The sequence below is a fragment of the Pararge aegeria genome, chromosome 10 (assembly GCF_905163445.1).
Source record: "Pararge aegeria chromosome 10, ilParAegt1.1, whole genome shotgun sequence".
Classification (NCBI taxonomy): Eukaryota; Metazoa; Arthropoda; class Insecta; order Lepidoptera; family Nymphalidae; genus Pararge; species Pararge aegeria.
In genome coordinates, this window is record NC_053189.1 from 13735779 (window position 1) to 13752506 (window position 16728).

The following is a 16728-nucleotide window of genomic DNA, read 5'->3' on the forward strand; positions in this document are numbered from 1 at the left end:
CGCTATAAGTGTTTTTAACTAAGCGCGTACTTTATAACTTTTTTAAGATTGATTTTCCGAATTTTCGAGCAAACTTTAAATTTAAGTCAAATATTTAGGCAAACCTTTTTTATTCGCTGGTATTTTTAGTCTTATAAATTTAAATAAAATATCAGCAATGAGTGAAATTAATTACGCAGACAAGACAAAAACGACAACAATACAAACGCCTAGGCCCTCGTCACCGCGTAAATTCTTTGCACGAATATACGGGCACCTTGAACAGCCAAAGGCTAAAGCAAAAGAGAGTCAGGGCTCTGAGAGTGAGTCGTCCTCTGACGTGGAAATTGGCGAGAGTGAGGGTAGACAGAGTGTTCAAGTCTCGCCGGTGTGGCAGCCTCCACATCCTTTGCCGCTTTGTCCGCGCCCTGTCCTCTTACCACACCAGCAGTTGGCCTTCGGTGCTGGTCTTGCAGCTTTCCGTAAGTTCAAAATCAATTTTTATCAGTAGGTACATATTATTTTTTATATACCTACTTAAAGAAGTTGCCATAAACGGAATACAAGTAAGCAGGGTCTACTTAGTTGCTACTAAGTAGAAGAAGAAGAAGGTCAACAAAATAAAAGATAATATAAAACATATGGTTGAAGAAACATATAATATAAAACGGGATAGTGCAATACCCAAATATACTAATTATATACATTACATGTACAATACATACAAATACTACATATAAACCATTTAAACATACACATAAAATTTCATAGATATTATCGACATACTGGACAGAAAAATAACCTTTTAACCGCGATTTAAAGATATTTAATGATTTGGACTGTCTTATTTCCCTCGACAGCTCATTCCATAGGTTAACCACCTTTACCGTAAAAGAATGGCCATACGCCAATGAACGACTAGCAGGAACGTGTAACAAACTGTCATTAGGCTGCAGATAGGCTTTTAACGCCATTAATGAAAAGCCTATATAATTTATTTACTTTTTATTAGGGCATAATTGTTGTTAGGATAGCTTTTTGAAACTGACTATACCTGTGCTACGAGTCTGCTATTTTACATGATTTGTCATTTTTGCAACTATGCAATTATAATTTCATTGTTCCAAAAGTTCGTGATCTACTGAATTCACAATGGTATTAATATTGGATTGTAATAGAATATTGCAATTCAAAAAGGAAAGGGAATCAGTGTTGCCATTTGCAGTACAGTAACAAAAGAAACGACGTTAAATTATTCGCGTAGAAACAAACCTTTTTGTGTAATTCTTTGAATGCGCACATTTTTAATTTATGCCATTATTTATTTGACTTTGGCTTTTGACTTTCCTTTTGAGCTACGGAACCCTAAATCACACATATCAGTCAAGAAATCCTTCCGCCGGTTGTGGAAGACGAGGATGTTTCAATGTTACTGTAAATAGGATACGCTACTGTGAATATTTCATATTAGGGGAATTAAAGAAACACCGGACTATTAACTAAGACTGGACTAAGTAGTAACAATGAAATGTTAACAATGATAATTCCTGTTGTCTGATGCTCTAAGTATATGTCAAATCGACATCGTCTGTGGGGTTCTTAATTCAAGTGTTCCCAAAAAAAAAAACCGTATTTCTCTGTTCTCTATCCGTCCATCCGACGTCCGGTCCGTCCATGTGTCATCACCCTTTTTTTGAGACGGCCTTTGGTATTAAATTGAAATAATTATCGAAATATAAAGTCAATCGGCTATTATATTTACAGCAATACTAAAGTATTTATCTCGTTATTGCGTTTATTAATTGTTCTTTCTACTACGAACATTAAGGTTTTTGCGGATTTCAAACTGTGCCATTTATAATTTCTTCAATATTTATACCCCACATCACAGATCTTATCTTATTATTAAACTCTTTATTTGTATACCACAACATTAACATATATAAAATATAACAAAAACAGAAACATAAAGGCTTAATAGCGATCTTTGAATTAGGAAAAAAAAAATCTTCATCACTCTCTACACGTTTCTCTCCGACACCGGAGTATCCTCAAATAATGTTGACTTTGCACACAATTGCTAAGAGGACTTAGAATTCATAAGTCAACATCTCATAAATTGGTTTCCTGGTTTGCGCAGATTGTAGCATATATAAGCTTACATAATGTTCATTGTATATCACGGATGTCCGCAACGTGGCATTACTTTACTACGCCCCAATATTTATTTCTAGTTGGTATTAAATACAATAAAAATATATAATAGTAATATATAATGTAACACGTTAGGTACCTTATATATTTCTTAAAAATTAAAATCAAGGGAAGCTTAGTTAACATTGTTATTTAATTTTTGTTTGTCTGTCTGTTTGTCCGTGCATCAGGTAGAAACTACTGAACGGATTTCATTACAATTTGGTACACTTACTTACTGGTTTGGTTACTGGTTGTTTTTACTCGAATCGTCTGTTCAAGATAGGGAATTAACGTTTCGGTTTGGTTTTTCACCAGTACTCCGCTATATCTAAACCGATTTATATAAATCTTTTTTATTGGAATGGTTGAATGGATGATGCATAAATTTCGTGTAAGTATAATAGACTTATATGTAGTCCTCGTGAATATCATTGGATATAGGGGACAGAACATCTCAGCGGACGGCAGAAATCCTTTACTTATGACTTAACTTACACATGCATGCCACATAATGTCAAATTTGAGAGAGTGACCGATAAAACATACTTAGTACGACTTGTATTGGTAAACCTTCTGCAAACGAGGCAAACAAAAGTATGTAAGATTTTGAATCTTTAATTTAACGATTACTATCGATTACATTGTTGATAATATGGTAAGTACTCTTTCAAACGTCCAAAGTTGGTCATGGTAGGTTGGTAGTTTATGCGATTAAGTCGCGGGGCACGGATACTATATTATTTGGAGGATATTTCACCAGTTTTCCAACACTTCATGAGCTATCCTGACGTTCAACAGTTTTCAAGTACTTACTTAAATTCCTATGATTGATGTAGGTATCTACTCGTAACAAAATAAATAACGATAATTGTTTATCCTCATTTTTTTGCTTTGCCAACTTCCGAAATAAAGGATATGGTGTAAACAAAAAACGAAAACGCGACAAAAAAAACCTATTTATAATCTTCACTTGCAGTTCTTGCATAAATACCACAATATATCTGCGAATCCAATTTTAAGTTTTTTATTCTCTGGGAAGCCAGCGACATGGTTTTTTTCCCGTACCTTCCTACCTAAAATTTTTTTTTTTTAGTTTTCTCTTTGCATACCTACTCCGAATTATTCGTGACAAACGAACAATGTCGCAGGGTGAGTTTTACCATTTTGATAAAGAAATCCTAAAATAATCTTTTTCGTTAGGTAGAACTTATAAGTACAATGAATGAATACACTTTTATTGTACACCAAAGAAAAAAAAAAGTAGTTACAAAGACATAAATACATATAAAGAGAGTACAATTTGGTGGCCTTATCGCTACATAGCGATTTCTTCCAGGCAACCAATGGCGTAAAAGGAAAAAACAGAAAAGAGGTAGGTGGTGCAATAAATAAGATTTAAAATTATACAAATATATAAATTAGTACAATATAGTATTTGTAAGACAACATATGTATTAGTCTATCCTTATTAACAAAAGGGATATGGGATTTATAAACAGTCGACTTACAAGAAATGGTCATAAATTAGTGACATCTGCATATCGTCGGCGGAAGGTACAGAAGTCATTTGTGGGATTGAGTAGGTATACGATTTTATAATATGATTCCTAAGGTAATTTTGGACCTTATAATGCACAAGTTTAAAGAATGTGTTAAACACATTTATTACAGCGAGGTTACTATACAATTGATGAATTTCTCTTTTATAAATTTAAAATGTATATAAAAATTTTGAAACCGATAGGATTGGAACCTGCGACTCTCTGGCAATCGCGGCCTGAGCGCTTTGTCCAATTAAGCTACGGCTCTCCTACCGTCGATGCCGAAATGTTGATGAATTTCTAAATGACAAGGTTGCTTGGAAGCATACGGCTCCACTATCATCTCTCACAAGATAGAAAAATTAATTTTAAAATGTAAAATGTAAATTGTCGATTTTGGAAAAGAGCAACTGCTGAGTTTCTTGCCGGCTTCTTCTCGGTAGAATCTGCCTTCCGAATCGGTGGTAGTCACTACACACAGACAGACTTGACGTTTCAAAAGTGCTTATATTAGGTCTAGGTACTTGAAATAAAAGAATTTTGATTTTTTAAAGTAGTTAAAATATTTTATGTAGGTAGATATAAGCAATAACAGAGAAAAATAATCGTCAAATCTAAAGAGTATATTTCCTTGGCTTATTCTTTTCATCAACTTAAAAAGTTTAGAATAAACGGATAGGTAAGCATAAGATATTTTTCAGGAAATTTCTTACAGACAGAATCTCGGTCATCGTCCTCTAAAGAAAACGAGATCAAAAGGATTCTATATCTCATGTTCTTGCAAATAAAATATCACTAGAAAAAATACTTTGAATAAGTATAATAGCGATGGTTCAGATAAGCTTCTGCGGGAGATACCTACTTAATCCCCGCTTACTCAACTCTTTGCCGGACGTTTTCCTTTACAAATAAAATCAGGGAAAAATTTTATAGTTTTCGCATTCATATTTTCTTTTAAAAGCACGCAGGTTCATACCTGCTTATAAACTAAACCGTCTATTTTTACAAATCCCGGGAAATATTGTCCAATCTGTGACACTCGCAGTATAAACCGACAACGAACTAAGAACAGGTTCTCAAGTTTGGTCTTAAGCATAGATTTCCCGCTACTTTTCATTGCTCGTAGGTCTGTATTGTATGTAACTTACATCGAGATAAGAACCTGGTTCTCAATTTTTTTCTTAAGCGTAATCCGTGCTCTGCAGTGTACGACACTGCAGAGCACGGATTTCCTCTCAGAAATCAGAATAAGTAGGGTTAGGCCGTTTAGACTGGGCGAAGGCGGAGAATTCTCAGGCCTGCAGGTTTCCTTACGATATTTTTCTTCAGTACTAAAGCGGTTGAAGTTTGAAATTAAAAACGCATAGGTACAACTTTAAAAATCAGAGGTGCGTTCTGAGGATCGAAATCTGTCCCTCCGAAGGGATGCCGACGCTAAGAAAATCCGATGCTATCACCAGGTGGTGACACCAGAAAAGATTAACGGATAATTTTCAAGATCGTAGGCAGTTGCATGCACTTCATACATGCACAAAAGCACTGACTAATTTATGTCATCTTATATATATTTCTTTTTCCTACCCTCGATAGAATAAGCCGACATCGAATTACGAACAGGTTCTTAAGAACGGTATTAATCAAAGATTGACCGTAATTTGAGGACCTGTTCTTAGATAGATGTTTGTTTAGGTACTAATACAGGCCAAAGAAACGATGTATTCAAGGTACTTAAGAACGTTCTAGAAAAGTCAAAGACAAAGTCAAAAATATCTTTATTCAAGTAGGCCCATATGTGGCACTTTTGATGCGTAAATTACATGATAATTACACGGTAGCGAGATGAGAGAGAAAACCATAATCGTAAACTTAAAACTAAAGCTGCGAGGATTCCAAACGCGTCCTGGTCTAAGAAGAAAAACTACAAAAAACCTAGCTGGGTGTTTCTTTTGTTATCACCACTTCACATTGTCATTTAAAATCATTAGAAGAGTTGGTTAGAGCAGTAATTCAAATCCACGTTTTTTATCGATTACGTAGTACTTTATACTATAATGTAAAAAAGGCGTTGCAAGGCACTACACGTTGCTTTGGCAGCAAACCTCAATACACGCCTAATTTCAAAGCTTGCACATGGCACACTATGCATATAGCTATGCAATAAATCTGAAATACAAAACAAATTATAATAGAAGTATCAAAATACGCTATCCATAATTATTATTATAACAATTGTTTCGCTGACCAAAACAATAGATTAAGCTTATGAGAACCAGTAATAGGTACCTATTGTCGTTCGTCTGAAAATGAAATGATAATGGTTTTTCGCGTCGTTTAAAAACGTCTGGGTTTCCAGTTTGTAGATGCGGAAGGCGAAGCGACAGGCAGCTTCGGCGTCGCTTGATGCGATTACAACACCACGTTTCGATGCTTCGCTATAGAAGCAAGCCGCGTCCCATTCAAACCCACCCTCGTATGAAAATTGCGAGCAATGTTATACTACACAGCTATAAAACTCATTGTTCAACTCTTATAACTATTACGGAACAATATTCCGTGAAAATGAAAAGGAAATTAGCGACTCAAAGAGTAAGTATGTACTGTCCTACTCAGATATACATAAGTTAGTAAAACACATACAATTTCGATCTCGGCTTGCTGTTAGACATTTTGCTCACAGAGACTTCGGTCGTGACTAGTTACCACTTGCCATTCTTCCTTAGACGTCCCGACAAGCCATGTTTTGTTATTAATACCTATTTTAACTCTTTGAACATATAATAACAAACCGGCTGGTTTTCGGATGCTATCTATACTAAGTATCTCTTTGTAAACTTTTTTGTATTGAAAAAAAAAAGTGTTTCTGTACGCGCGATTATGCTTAGAAACTGGAAACCACAAAGGAGTGCCAAAGGTTAGGTGCCATCAGGTTATCCCGCTACTATATTGAGCAGTATCAAAACTTACAACCAGGTCTAATTGGAGCCAAAACTATTAAACTGTTTAGAATGAAATGGGCAGAGCATGGAGGGCCCGAGAGCCCCAAAAAGGTTGATGGTGGGCACGGAGGCCGAGGACGACCGGTCGGACGAGGGGTCAGAGTTGGAGTGATCTAGTTGAGAGGGATATGAGGGTTTTGGGAGTTCGGAGCTGGAAAGAAGCAGCTTTGGACCGCCTCAAATGGAGAAATATGCTTGACCAAGGTTGCCACCCAGGGCTGTACGAAACGACGAGAGTTTAGAGGATTATTTTATTCAGCCACCGGTGGTTTGAAAGATAAGATTTACCTACTTACACAGAGTTAATACAGCTTCTGTTGTCATTACAGTAACATACTCACCGGTGCTTGCATTTAAAAGATGCATAGTGCTTACTCAAGGTTACAAACGTTGACACGTTCGTATAACCGGACCTACTTATTTGAAACGCCTTAGTTCTAGGGTCTTTATCATCGATATTATCGTCCACAATTTGGAGTGTCGATTTTCAACGATTATTAGGTGAAGCCGAACGGGAATAATATAGATTTAATGATATTGATATTTTGGTTTCTTATTCGTCCTTTGGAATACCTACATAGATCGTCACAGCTTATAGAAATTATCTACGTTTGTCATTGAAATCACTACAGCGAAATGAGTCTCTTATTTTACATACAAGGTACAAGTAGGTACCTTTGTATAACAATTTCAAATTCGCAATCAATAATTCCAATTGATATCAATTTAAATGTTGCTAGTAGGTTTAGTGCCGGCTGGATGGCTACGTCTCTCTAATGCGCGTCTGCTCAAATATGTTGTAAAACGAGCACGAATTGCGGCTAATGCAAATCACAATGTTATGTTTCTGGCGGGATGAACGCACGTGTCCGATCCCACGGCGACACTGCTCAAAGAATGGGGTTTTTTTTATCCTATATTACGAGGGCATTTAGTAGTTATATATTTTAAGTGAACAATTATTTTGCTTTAATTTTCAGAATATACAACGTGTAACAGAACTACTAAAAAAAATTTAAGCATTATGCATTTATATATTTAGTTGCCAAAATATTAAGTTAAAAATGCATATTTATTTTTCCATACAAACGAATTCAAAGTATTCTAAGTTTGTACTTATGACAACCCAATAAAAGATAAAAGACCAACACGCGAATAATACCTATACTACCTATAAGTTACGGGAGTCAAATGATTTTTATTTTGCATGTGATGTTAGGGCGGTACCTGATTTCTTTTAATAATTCTGTGGCAGTGGTTTACTCATAAACTATTAGGATTTCGGTTTACAGATGAGTCAAAGAAACAGTACGTAATGCATTTCTAAAGCCTGTTTTAATTATTATTATTGACAAAAAAAATCTTAAAATTTATTTTTTCTCCCTCAGCTCAGGGGTCTATTCGCCAAAAAACCGATCTGATATTAATTCAAATATTGAAATCCACGTATTCTATCCGTAGCATACACGCTTTTATAACTGTTTGTGTAGCATTGAAAAATCTAGTACTTAAATGTACTTCAAATCAATTGCAATATTGATTTTAGTTCGCTCTACATATACCTTCATATTATCGTCTGTGAAAAGTTTCTAGTGTTCTTTAGGATTAAGACATTTTCACACCTTTTGAGAATATTATGGAGAACTCTCATTCATGCTATTTTCCTTCACTATCTCGGAAATTTGTAAAAAGAAACAACAAGAAATATGTTTTTTTTTTTAAATTAAAGATCGATAGATACAGAGAGTTGCAATTCCGGTCGATTCCGAAATTTTCATATGCATTTAAAAAAAAATATTTAAATTGAATTATTTCCTCCAAGTTTAGGTAAAACGGTAAAAAAAAAGTTGAAAATGAAAATAGTTCTTGTAAATACTTCCTACCTAATAAAAAATGATGACTAACACAGTAATTTAAAAAAAAAAAGCAATAATTTAAAATCGTAGTTTAGCCTACTGATCTGAATTTATCTACCACCACATACCGCTACCACCCATTATTTTAGGAAATAGTTCAGTTAAAAATACTTATAGAAAATGCTGTCCAACTAAGAATTGAAAAAATAAATGCTATATTTTAAAGTCTATATCGTTTACAGATCTGAACCTTCTATTGCATATATGTAAAAGTCCATGTAACTATAGGTACATATAGAAAATCATGACCAACTAACTAGAACAGTTTTGTAAACAAATTTAAAGTCTATTATAGTTTATCCTATAGAGTAAGTATACAACTATTGATTGTTCGAAGTAATTCCTATACCTATCGTTGAAATTTCCACAGAACACTAGCGTTCCATTGAAACTCACTGAAGCAAACATTCGCAATATCAATATCTTAGCGAGGAGTATTCAGAACAAAAAACAAACAAGTCAGGTGTATTTTCTCATCTCGATGGGAAACGGTCGAACGAATCTGTAATTAGGATTTAGGGGATAGATATAATGAATATTAAGGGAGGCAACCCCAAATGTACACGCTCTATTATCGCTTTGTAAGCGTAGTTGATTAATCACAATCATTTTTTAATCGCGGATAACAAAAGTGTTTGGGGGAACACGGAATGGACATGTTCATATGGACTTTAAGACTAACAGATGCCTGCGAAGTTATCCTTTATTTTGCGTATCTACGCTAAAAAAAAGGATAACTTAATGTATTTATTTCAACACATTTTTTAACAATTAACAAACTTAAGTGAAAATTGTTTGTTTCTTGTTTGTTACCTATATTTCGCTAAACTACTGTATCGATCTCGACGAAATTTAAGTCAGTCATAATTTACACCACACAGATTTGTACCGTTTTGGCAGACTAGTAGATAAATTAACCCACTTATACTATCATGGACTTCCGCAAAGTAACTTATAATTGCTTCTATCTAAAACCGACTATTGTTGTAATTTATTCTAGCTCATAAAATTAAATCGATGTCGCTCACTTTCAGCTCGATTGGGCGCGCGATAATTGAATGTGACAACTCAGCCAGATTACGCCCTCGCTGTGAATCTAATACACATGCTTTGCCACAGCTGACGGCTCCCATACCCACCTCTTATTATATTTATTCGAAAACTACTTCCCGCGACTTCAAATTGTTAAAAAAAAAAAATGTTAAAAACTACTCGCTTTCGGAGTACCTATGTTACAAGCGGACAATTAAAGCCTAGATTACTCTTAGTAAAGTTTTCTAAGTGCTTGCGAAAATCCAGTATAAATAAATAATTATGATTAGCCAACTTAGTGTTATTAAGTGTTACTGTTCCTCTTTGGATCAACAAAATACAAACAGACAAAAAAAACTCAGGGACTTCAAATCAATTCAACCAATTGACGTCTACTGCTGGACTCCCTACAAAGTTCCACAATCCATGGGCCTGATGACGTCCGTCCACCTCGTTGGGGGCCGACCTACGCTACGTTTACCGGTGCGGGGTCACCATTCCAGCACCTTAAGACTACAACGTCCATCGGTTCTCCAAGCTATGTGTCCTGCCCATTAACACTTCAGCTTCGCGACTCTTTGAGCTATGTCGGTAACTCTAGTTCTTCTACGGATGTCCTTTTTTCTGATTTGGTCACGTTAAGATACTCTTAACTTTAAATTAACGAGAAATTGAAAGTTTGCATAAAAGTTCATCATTTTTCAGGTTACCAGGATAGGTAACTTACGAGAGTCGAGAGGCAGTGGAAAGAGCAGTGGACTCACTGCTGGAATAATGGCCTCTACAGACTATTAAGACTCAAGAAATATTGCCTACTACAATTTAAAAAACATTTTTTCTGCATTAATTGCTATTCAATTTAGGAGCCAAGCAAACGAAGTAATACTAAATACGGGTGACGCGACGCATAGGGTTGAAATACAGTGTACAATAGAGGAAGAATGTTTGTATCGGTGAGCGCTGTGGATTCAAGTGGGACATTCCCGGGTTCTGCGAATTTATAATTTCTGAATTTTCTCTGGTCTAGTAGGGTGGGGGGCTTCTGCCGTGGCTAGTTACCACCTTACCGACAAAGACGTGCCGCTAAGCGAAGAAGCGTTCCGGTACTATGTCGCGTAGAAACCGATAAGTGTATGGCTTTAATATAACTGCCAAACCCCTGGTTAGCCCTGCCATTACCATCTTACCGGCAGGTGAGATTGCAGTCAAGGGCTTATTTGTAGTGGAATAAAAAAATAAAAATAAAAAATGTACGCGGACGAAGTCGCGGTAATCCGCTAATTCTATTATAATAGTGAACGATGGACTACACACACAAGTAAGACCCGAGATTGTGTATAGGTATTTAATAAACGCGTCTAAATGAGCAATCACGCTTGAAACGGAGAATTGTAAGGAGAGTTTCTGTTACAAATTGGTGGATAAATACATTATCATGTGCGTCATTAGGCTGGCCATACTCGTACAATAAACACATTCTGTAGAAATCTCTCACGCACCGTACCTTTTAACGACACTGATCATGCGAACTATTGTCCTACAGAATACAGAACCTTTGTCCGAGTTTTCATCAGTTTTCCGCACTCAATATAAATGTTACCTGGTGCTTTTGTAGAAGTTTAACCTATCCGTATTCGAGTGCTTATATAGACCATAAAATAGAAACGTTTATTGTGACTGCTTAAGACCGTGGCATGACCAGAATCAATTTCAATATCATTATATATTACTTATATATATATTGTTTGTTATATATTTATATATAGTATGTATATTTTATATTTACATATTACGTATAATATGTAAATATAAAAGTAAGTCCTATCTACAAAGGTTGCCTGTAAGAGATTGCTTGCAGCAATAAGGCCGCCTTTGCATGTCTACATTGTGTACTGTATACTCCTTACTGTTTCTTTTCCTATATTATTTTTTCGTGCAACAAAGTGTTTCTTCTTCTACTTCTTCATTATCATCATATCAACACATTAACTATCGGCCAACTCGAGGGCACGAGTCTCCGACCACAATGAGAAGGGCATAAGACCGTAGTCCAACCACGCTGGCCCAGTGGGGATTGGACTTCACACACCTTTGAGAACATTACGGAGAGCTCCCAGGTACTTAGGTTTCCACACGATTTTTTCCTTCACCGTTGAAGCAAGTGATATTGTAATTGCTTAAATCGCTTAGGAAAGTTAGTGGTCCGTGCTGGGATTCGAACTCGCCTCCCCGAAAGTGAAGTGGAAGTCCTACCCATTGGGCTATCACAGCTCATATGCAACGTTGCAATTTACGATATTAGTAGTACCTGGTACTTTTGGTGACAGATCTTACTACCGCCATGCTTAGGTATTTCTGCCGGCAACAGCATTATTGCAATGCTGTGTTTCGATATGAAGTGCCTAGTTCCGGTGTAATTATAGGCACATTAAACTTATCACATACGCCTCAGTACCATGGTCACAGGGCAGCACTGTGTAGGACGTGATCCTTGTACGGCGTTTATAAGCGCTATTGCTACGGTTATAGGCAACGGTTTCCTACTAACCATCACTATTGCCATATACCTATTTAGTCCCTCATTAATAAATTTAAAGAAAACAATTTAATTTTTTTTTTTTTGCAATGTTTGACATTCTAGAAGTCCTCGAGTTCAATATTTTTTATAGTGTTTACCTAGGAGGAAATATGAATGATAAAAAGATAATAATTAATAAAAATAATTCTGTTTATTTTTATACAGTACCAGTATTTCATTCCAAATATTTTAATAACTTAGATGAACGATATTTTTTTTCCTCCTGAAAGAATACTTATATAGGTATAAAATACAAAGCAGACAACCATTCAGTCAGAAATATAATAGGTACACAGATTATATTTAAATCCATAGCTAATTTGAAAGAATCAACAAGCGTACCTCCGCGATTTTATCCACATTACAACAATTAAAATTAAATATTTATGTAACCTAACTATCCTCAACTCAATAACTCAAAAACTTAACTTCCTCAGTCAATATACTGTGGAAATTCCAAATCGTATTGACTGGCTTGAAAACCGGATCACCTGGAAACCGGGGAGCCTCCATATTCCAAGCAGAGGTCTTCGCAATAATTGAATGTGCGGAAACCTGTCTGCTAAAGGACCACAAAAACAAAACTATTTATATCCATTCGGATAGTCACGCAGCACTTTCTGCTCTATCTTCTGAGGTTCTAAACTCAAAGCTGGTAGAAAACTGCAGACAATTCCCGAATACCCTGGCACTAACCAACAGGGTCATTCTACGTTGGGTTCCTGGCCATAAGGGGATCATCGGTAACGATATGGCCGATGAACTTGCAAAAACATTTTGTGCATGTATAAAGTGCACACCACTGTGCCGAAGATCTGTTTGGTGTGGAGTATAAGGATTGAAAAAATTATAAATTACACTATACAGATTCTCCTGCTTTTCGCGGAGTATAGCAAATTGAGCTTAATTTTCGTAATATATCATGGACTTCCGCAAAGTAACGCCTGCTTCTATCCAATATGCCAGGTGTGGCCAGTGTTTGTGTTGAACTATTTTCGTTCGCCACCGCGACATAGCAAATATCTCATACTATGCTATATCAAATTAAATTCACGCGAACTCCGACCCCTTTCTGTCAGGTGTAAAATCGCGAAATCTGATCCCGATATATTCATATCATAATAATCACATCGTACGTGAATATTGTGTTACAAAAAGTTTTTAATATGATCGTGATTCACCGCGGGGTTTCGTTCGACGCTTCCGGGAGCCGGGACAATATGGTGCGGAACTAGAGGACTTACAAGCTCTGTTCTCAGGACCAAATCACTTCCCTGTGTTTACAGGAACAGTAGGGAAACCTTAGATAGACAAGTCTACACCTATAAAGCCTTGAATGTCCCTATATTTTATTAATGTTACTGTGATAAAGAAGTCAGGTCGATCAACTTTAACCATTTCTGATTACCTATTCGGTTACAGTAGGTTTTATGGTGTTTTTGCTTACTTTGGCAATGCCAAAATTTTTGGACTACCAACTTGGATGAGATTTGGGCTTTAATAATAATTTTTTCAACAGACTTATTATTAACACGAGTGGCATTGGGTCAATTTACTTTGACGATATATTTTGATACTCGAAAACGACTGCGAGCGAGCAAATCTAATTAATTATTAAGTTATTATTATTTAATCCCATTTATTATTAATTTATTACTTTTTTTTACATACTACTAATTGATAACCAATTGGTAGGTAATGTTTATTTTTTAATATAAGTTCTGAAAAGGTATGATGATTCAAAAACAGAACGTGACAACGTCGTAAGAAAATACTGATGGAATGGTTGCATTTTTCAAAAGAAAATTTTAATTTTATTTGTTTGATAGATATTATTGTTGCTATAAACAATTGACACCACATTCACTTTTCACTGCACTTCATCCTTGCCGAAAACATGTAAATGTATTATTGTATAGAAGCTGTCCACGCGGACGCATTGCTCACTCAAGTAGGAGAGAGACAGATGTCGAACGCGGAGGCCGACTGTGCCTCTTTGTCGCTCGTTCCGCGCTCTCGCTTGCACTTCAAGCCTTGAATGGAACGCCTCAGAGCGAGGTAACGCCGTATACGTCATGTTTTTTCGTGCGTCCAGCCGGCTCCATCGAATTATAAGACGTTGTCACGTCAAAAATAACAGATCCCAGAATCTACAGAAATTGCTGCTAACGCATCTGCATTGTTAACACAACACATAACATAACGCCTGTGCACTCGAAAGGTTTATCCAGATTTATTCAGTACATCGGTTTGCATCCAGAGAGTAGGTATTCTCTATATCTATATAAATTAGTAGAAGTATTTGCATGCTTTTCGCGACTGAATCAATCGAGGTTCAATACTGTGCGACAAGTTATTGTTAATTTGAAGTTTTGATTCAGGCCCAATTAGGTATGTTACCGAATCGCCACGTAAGAAATTTAACTTAAAAAGTTTCTTTACTCTTTACTTTCAGTAGCTCGCAGGAGGCGTAAGGAAAGTCGTCCACGACGACAGCGCACTACGTTCTCTGCACATCAGACGTTGCGCCTTGAGCTGGAGTACGCGCGAGGCGAATACGTTGCTCGAGCACGAAGGTTAGCAGTTCAAAGTTTGGTTGTTTACTAATAAAAAAATTGTTAAGTAATTTAGCTCTCAAAAAGTAATAAAAAAAAGAATTTTAATCTCTGTAGCCTTAGGACAAGATTTGCTCGTTCGCAGTCGTTTCCGAGTATCGTACTATATCGTCTAAGTAAAGACCTAATTGCACTCGTTTTCGAGTCGTAAATCCTGTACTTTTGATCTTTTACAAACGTCCTATCTAAAGAATTGAAGGCAAATTTTAACTTTAATGCAATGCAAAAAAGATCAATTTTACACAGATTTTCGAGTATTTCCTCGAAAACGACTACGATTGCGAGCGAGCTAATCTCGTACTTCCATTTACACAAAATTATAAAGGAGATGAAAATATTTTCCAGGTGTGAACTTGCATCTGCTCTTTCTTTGAGTGAAACTCAAGTGAAAATATGGTTCCAGAATAGAAGAGCCAAAGATAAGAGAATAGAAAAGGCACACTTGGATCAGCAATACAGGTTAGTCAGTAGTAACACGTTCAGCAATACGTTTAGTGTCAACATTTGCTTTTTTTCTTGAATATGTATTAATTAATTTTTTTCGTTTATTCCCCATGGTCCCTGCCGTGGTCCCCTTCTTTTTTCCCCGTAGTCCGTGCGAGAAAATACAATGCGGCTGAATTTAAAAATGCATCTAAAGTTACTTGCAATGTATTGCGGTGATAGTCTCTTTAGTTTCGAAGTTATGGGCGTTTTAAGCAATTAAACCATCGTGAGGAAACCTACGTGCCTGAGAGCTCTACATAGTGGTCTCAAAGAAGATGTATAATATATATAAGAGTTTAATTGCGTTTTAGCAGCGAAAGAGTCTTACGAACGAACGCTATGGCAAGCGCGATACTATACGCATTATCTACGAGGAAAACCTTTCATCTTTTTATCAAGCAAATACGAATTCCTCTTACACCGCCTGGTGGGAGAATCCGACGGGTGCCGTTGAACGATAGAAAATACGTTTTGAATGAAACATTTTTCACTTTTCAGACAACTAGCGGCAGCGACCGGTTTCTTCCCACCGATGTTCCCGGCCCCATACGGACCACCGCCATGCCCCTGTTTGCCTGTGCATCCTTCACCAAGCCTCGACAAATAATCTGCTTTAGGGTTGCTTTAGAACTATTTATTTTAATATAAATAATTTGTAAATAGTCATACCTCCGCCTAAAACAATGAATGCAAACCCACAATTTATCATTCTTAATTTATAAAGTTACTTCGAATACTAAAAAAAAATTAAATGAATTTAATTTTGCTAAAATTTAAAAATTTAAAAAAATTATATCTTTATTCGGACGAGCTGAAGTATACTGGTATGTCAGGTCAGTCAACAAGGTCCGAGGGTAAGATCTCATTGTACCTCTAAAAACGAGCCCTACTCGTCTACGAGTTAAGAGGTTAACCTGTTAGTTAAGCAATAACCAATTTTTGTCATAGTATATTGATCATTGCCAAGAATATATGATAAAATGTTCCTTTCATCATCAGATTCTAAGTCTTGCAAAAACAACATTAAAAAATAAATAAATAAACAAAGTATTAAATATGGTTGGTTTCGGAATTTTTACGAAACGGAACTGTATAGAGTGTGAGACCGTGCATAAGTATTAATGCGTTTTGATACCTATCACTTTTGGAAATGCGGTCATCAGGTCATTAAAATTTAAGCTCGTCCGGGGAAGTGCTATTGCCATGCTTATTTCTGCCGCCAAGCCGCATTTTTGCAATGCTGTGTTCCGGTGTGAAGGGCATGGTTGCCGGTGAAATAAAACGCACATGAGGCTTAACACCTACACCTCAAATTGATTGACACAGGGCGGCATGTTGCAGGACATGCTCCTTACAAGCGATGTGAAGAAATGTTCTGTGTTGTTGCTC

The 16728-nt window shown here is 36.2% G+C and overlaps 1 protein-coding gene across 1 annotated transcript; it reads left to right on the forward strand.

The window, feature by feature from the left end:
* Positions 1–157: 157 nt before the first annotated feature.
* LOC120627116 (homeobox protein rough-like) lies at positions 158–15946 on the forward strand. Its single transcript, XM_039894974.1, has 4 exons — positions 158–461; positions 14694–14814; positions 15199–15312; positions 15838–15946. Exons 1-4 carry the CDS (start codon positions 158–160, stop codon positions 15944–15946), a joined length of 648 nt encoding a protein of 215 aa, XP_039750908.1.
* Positions 15947–16728: the final 782 nt, after the last annotated feature.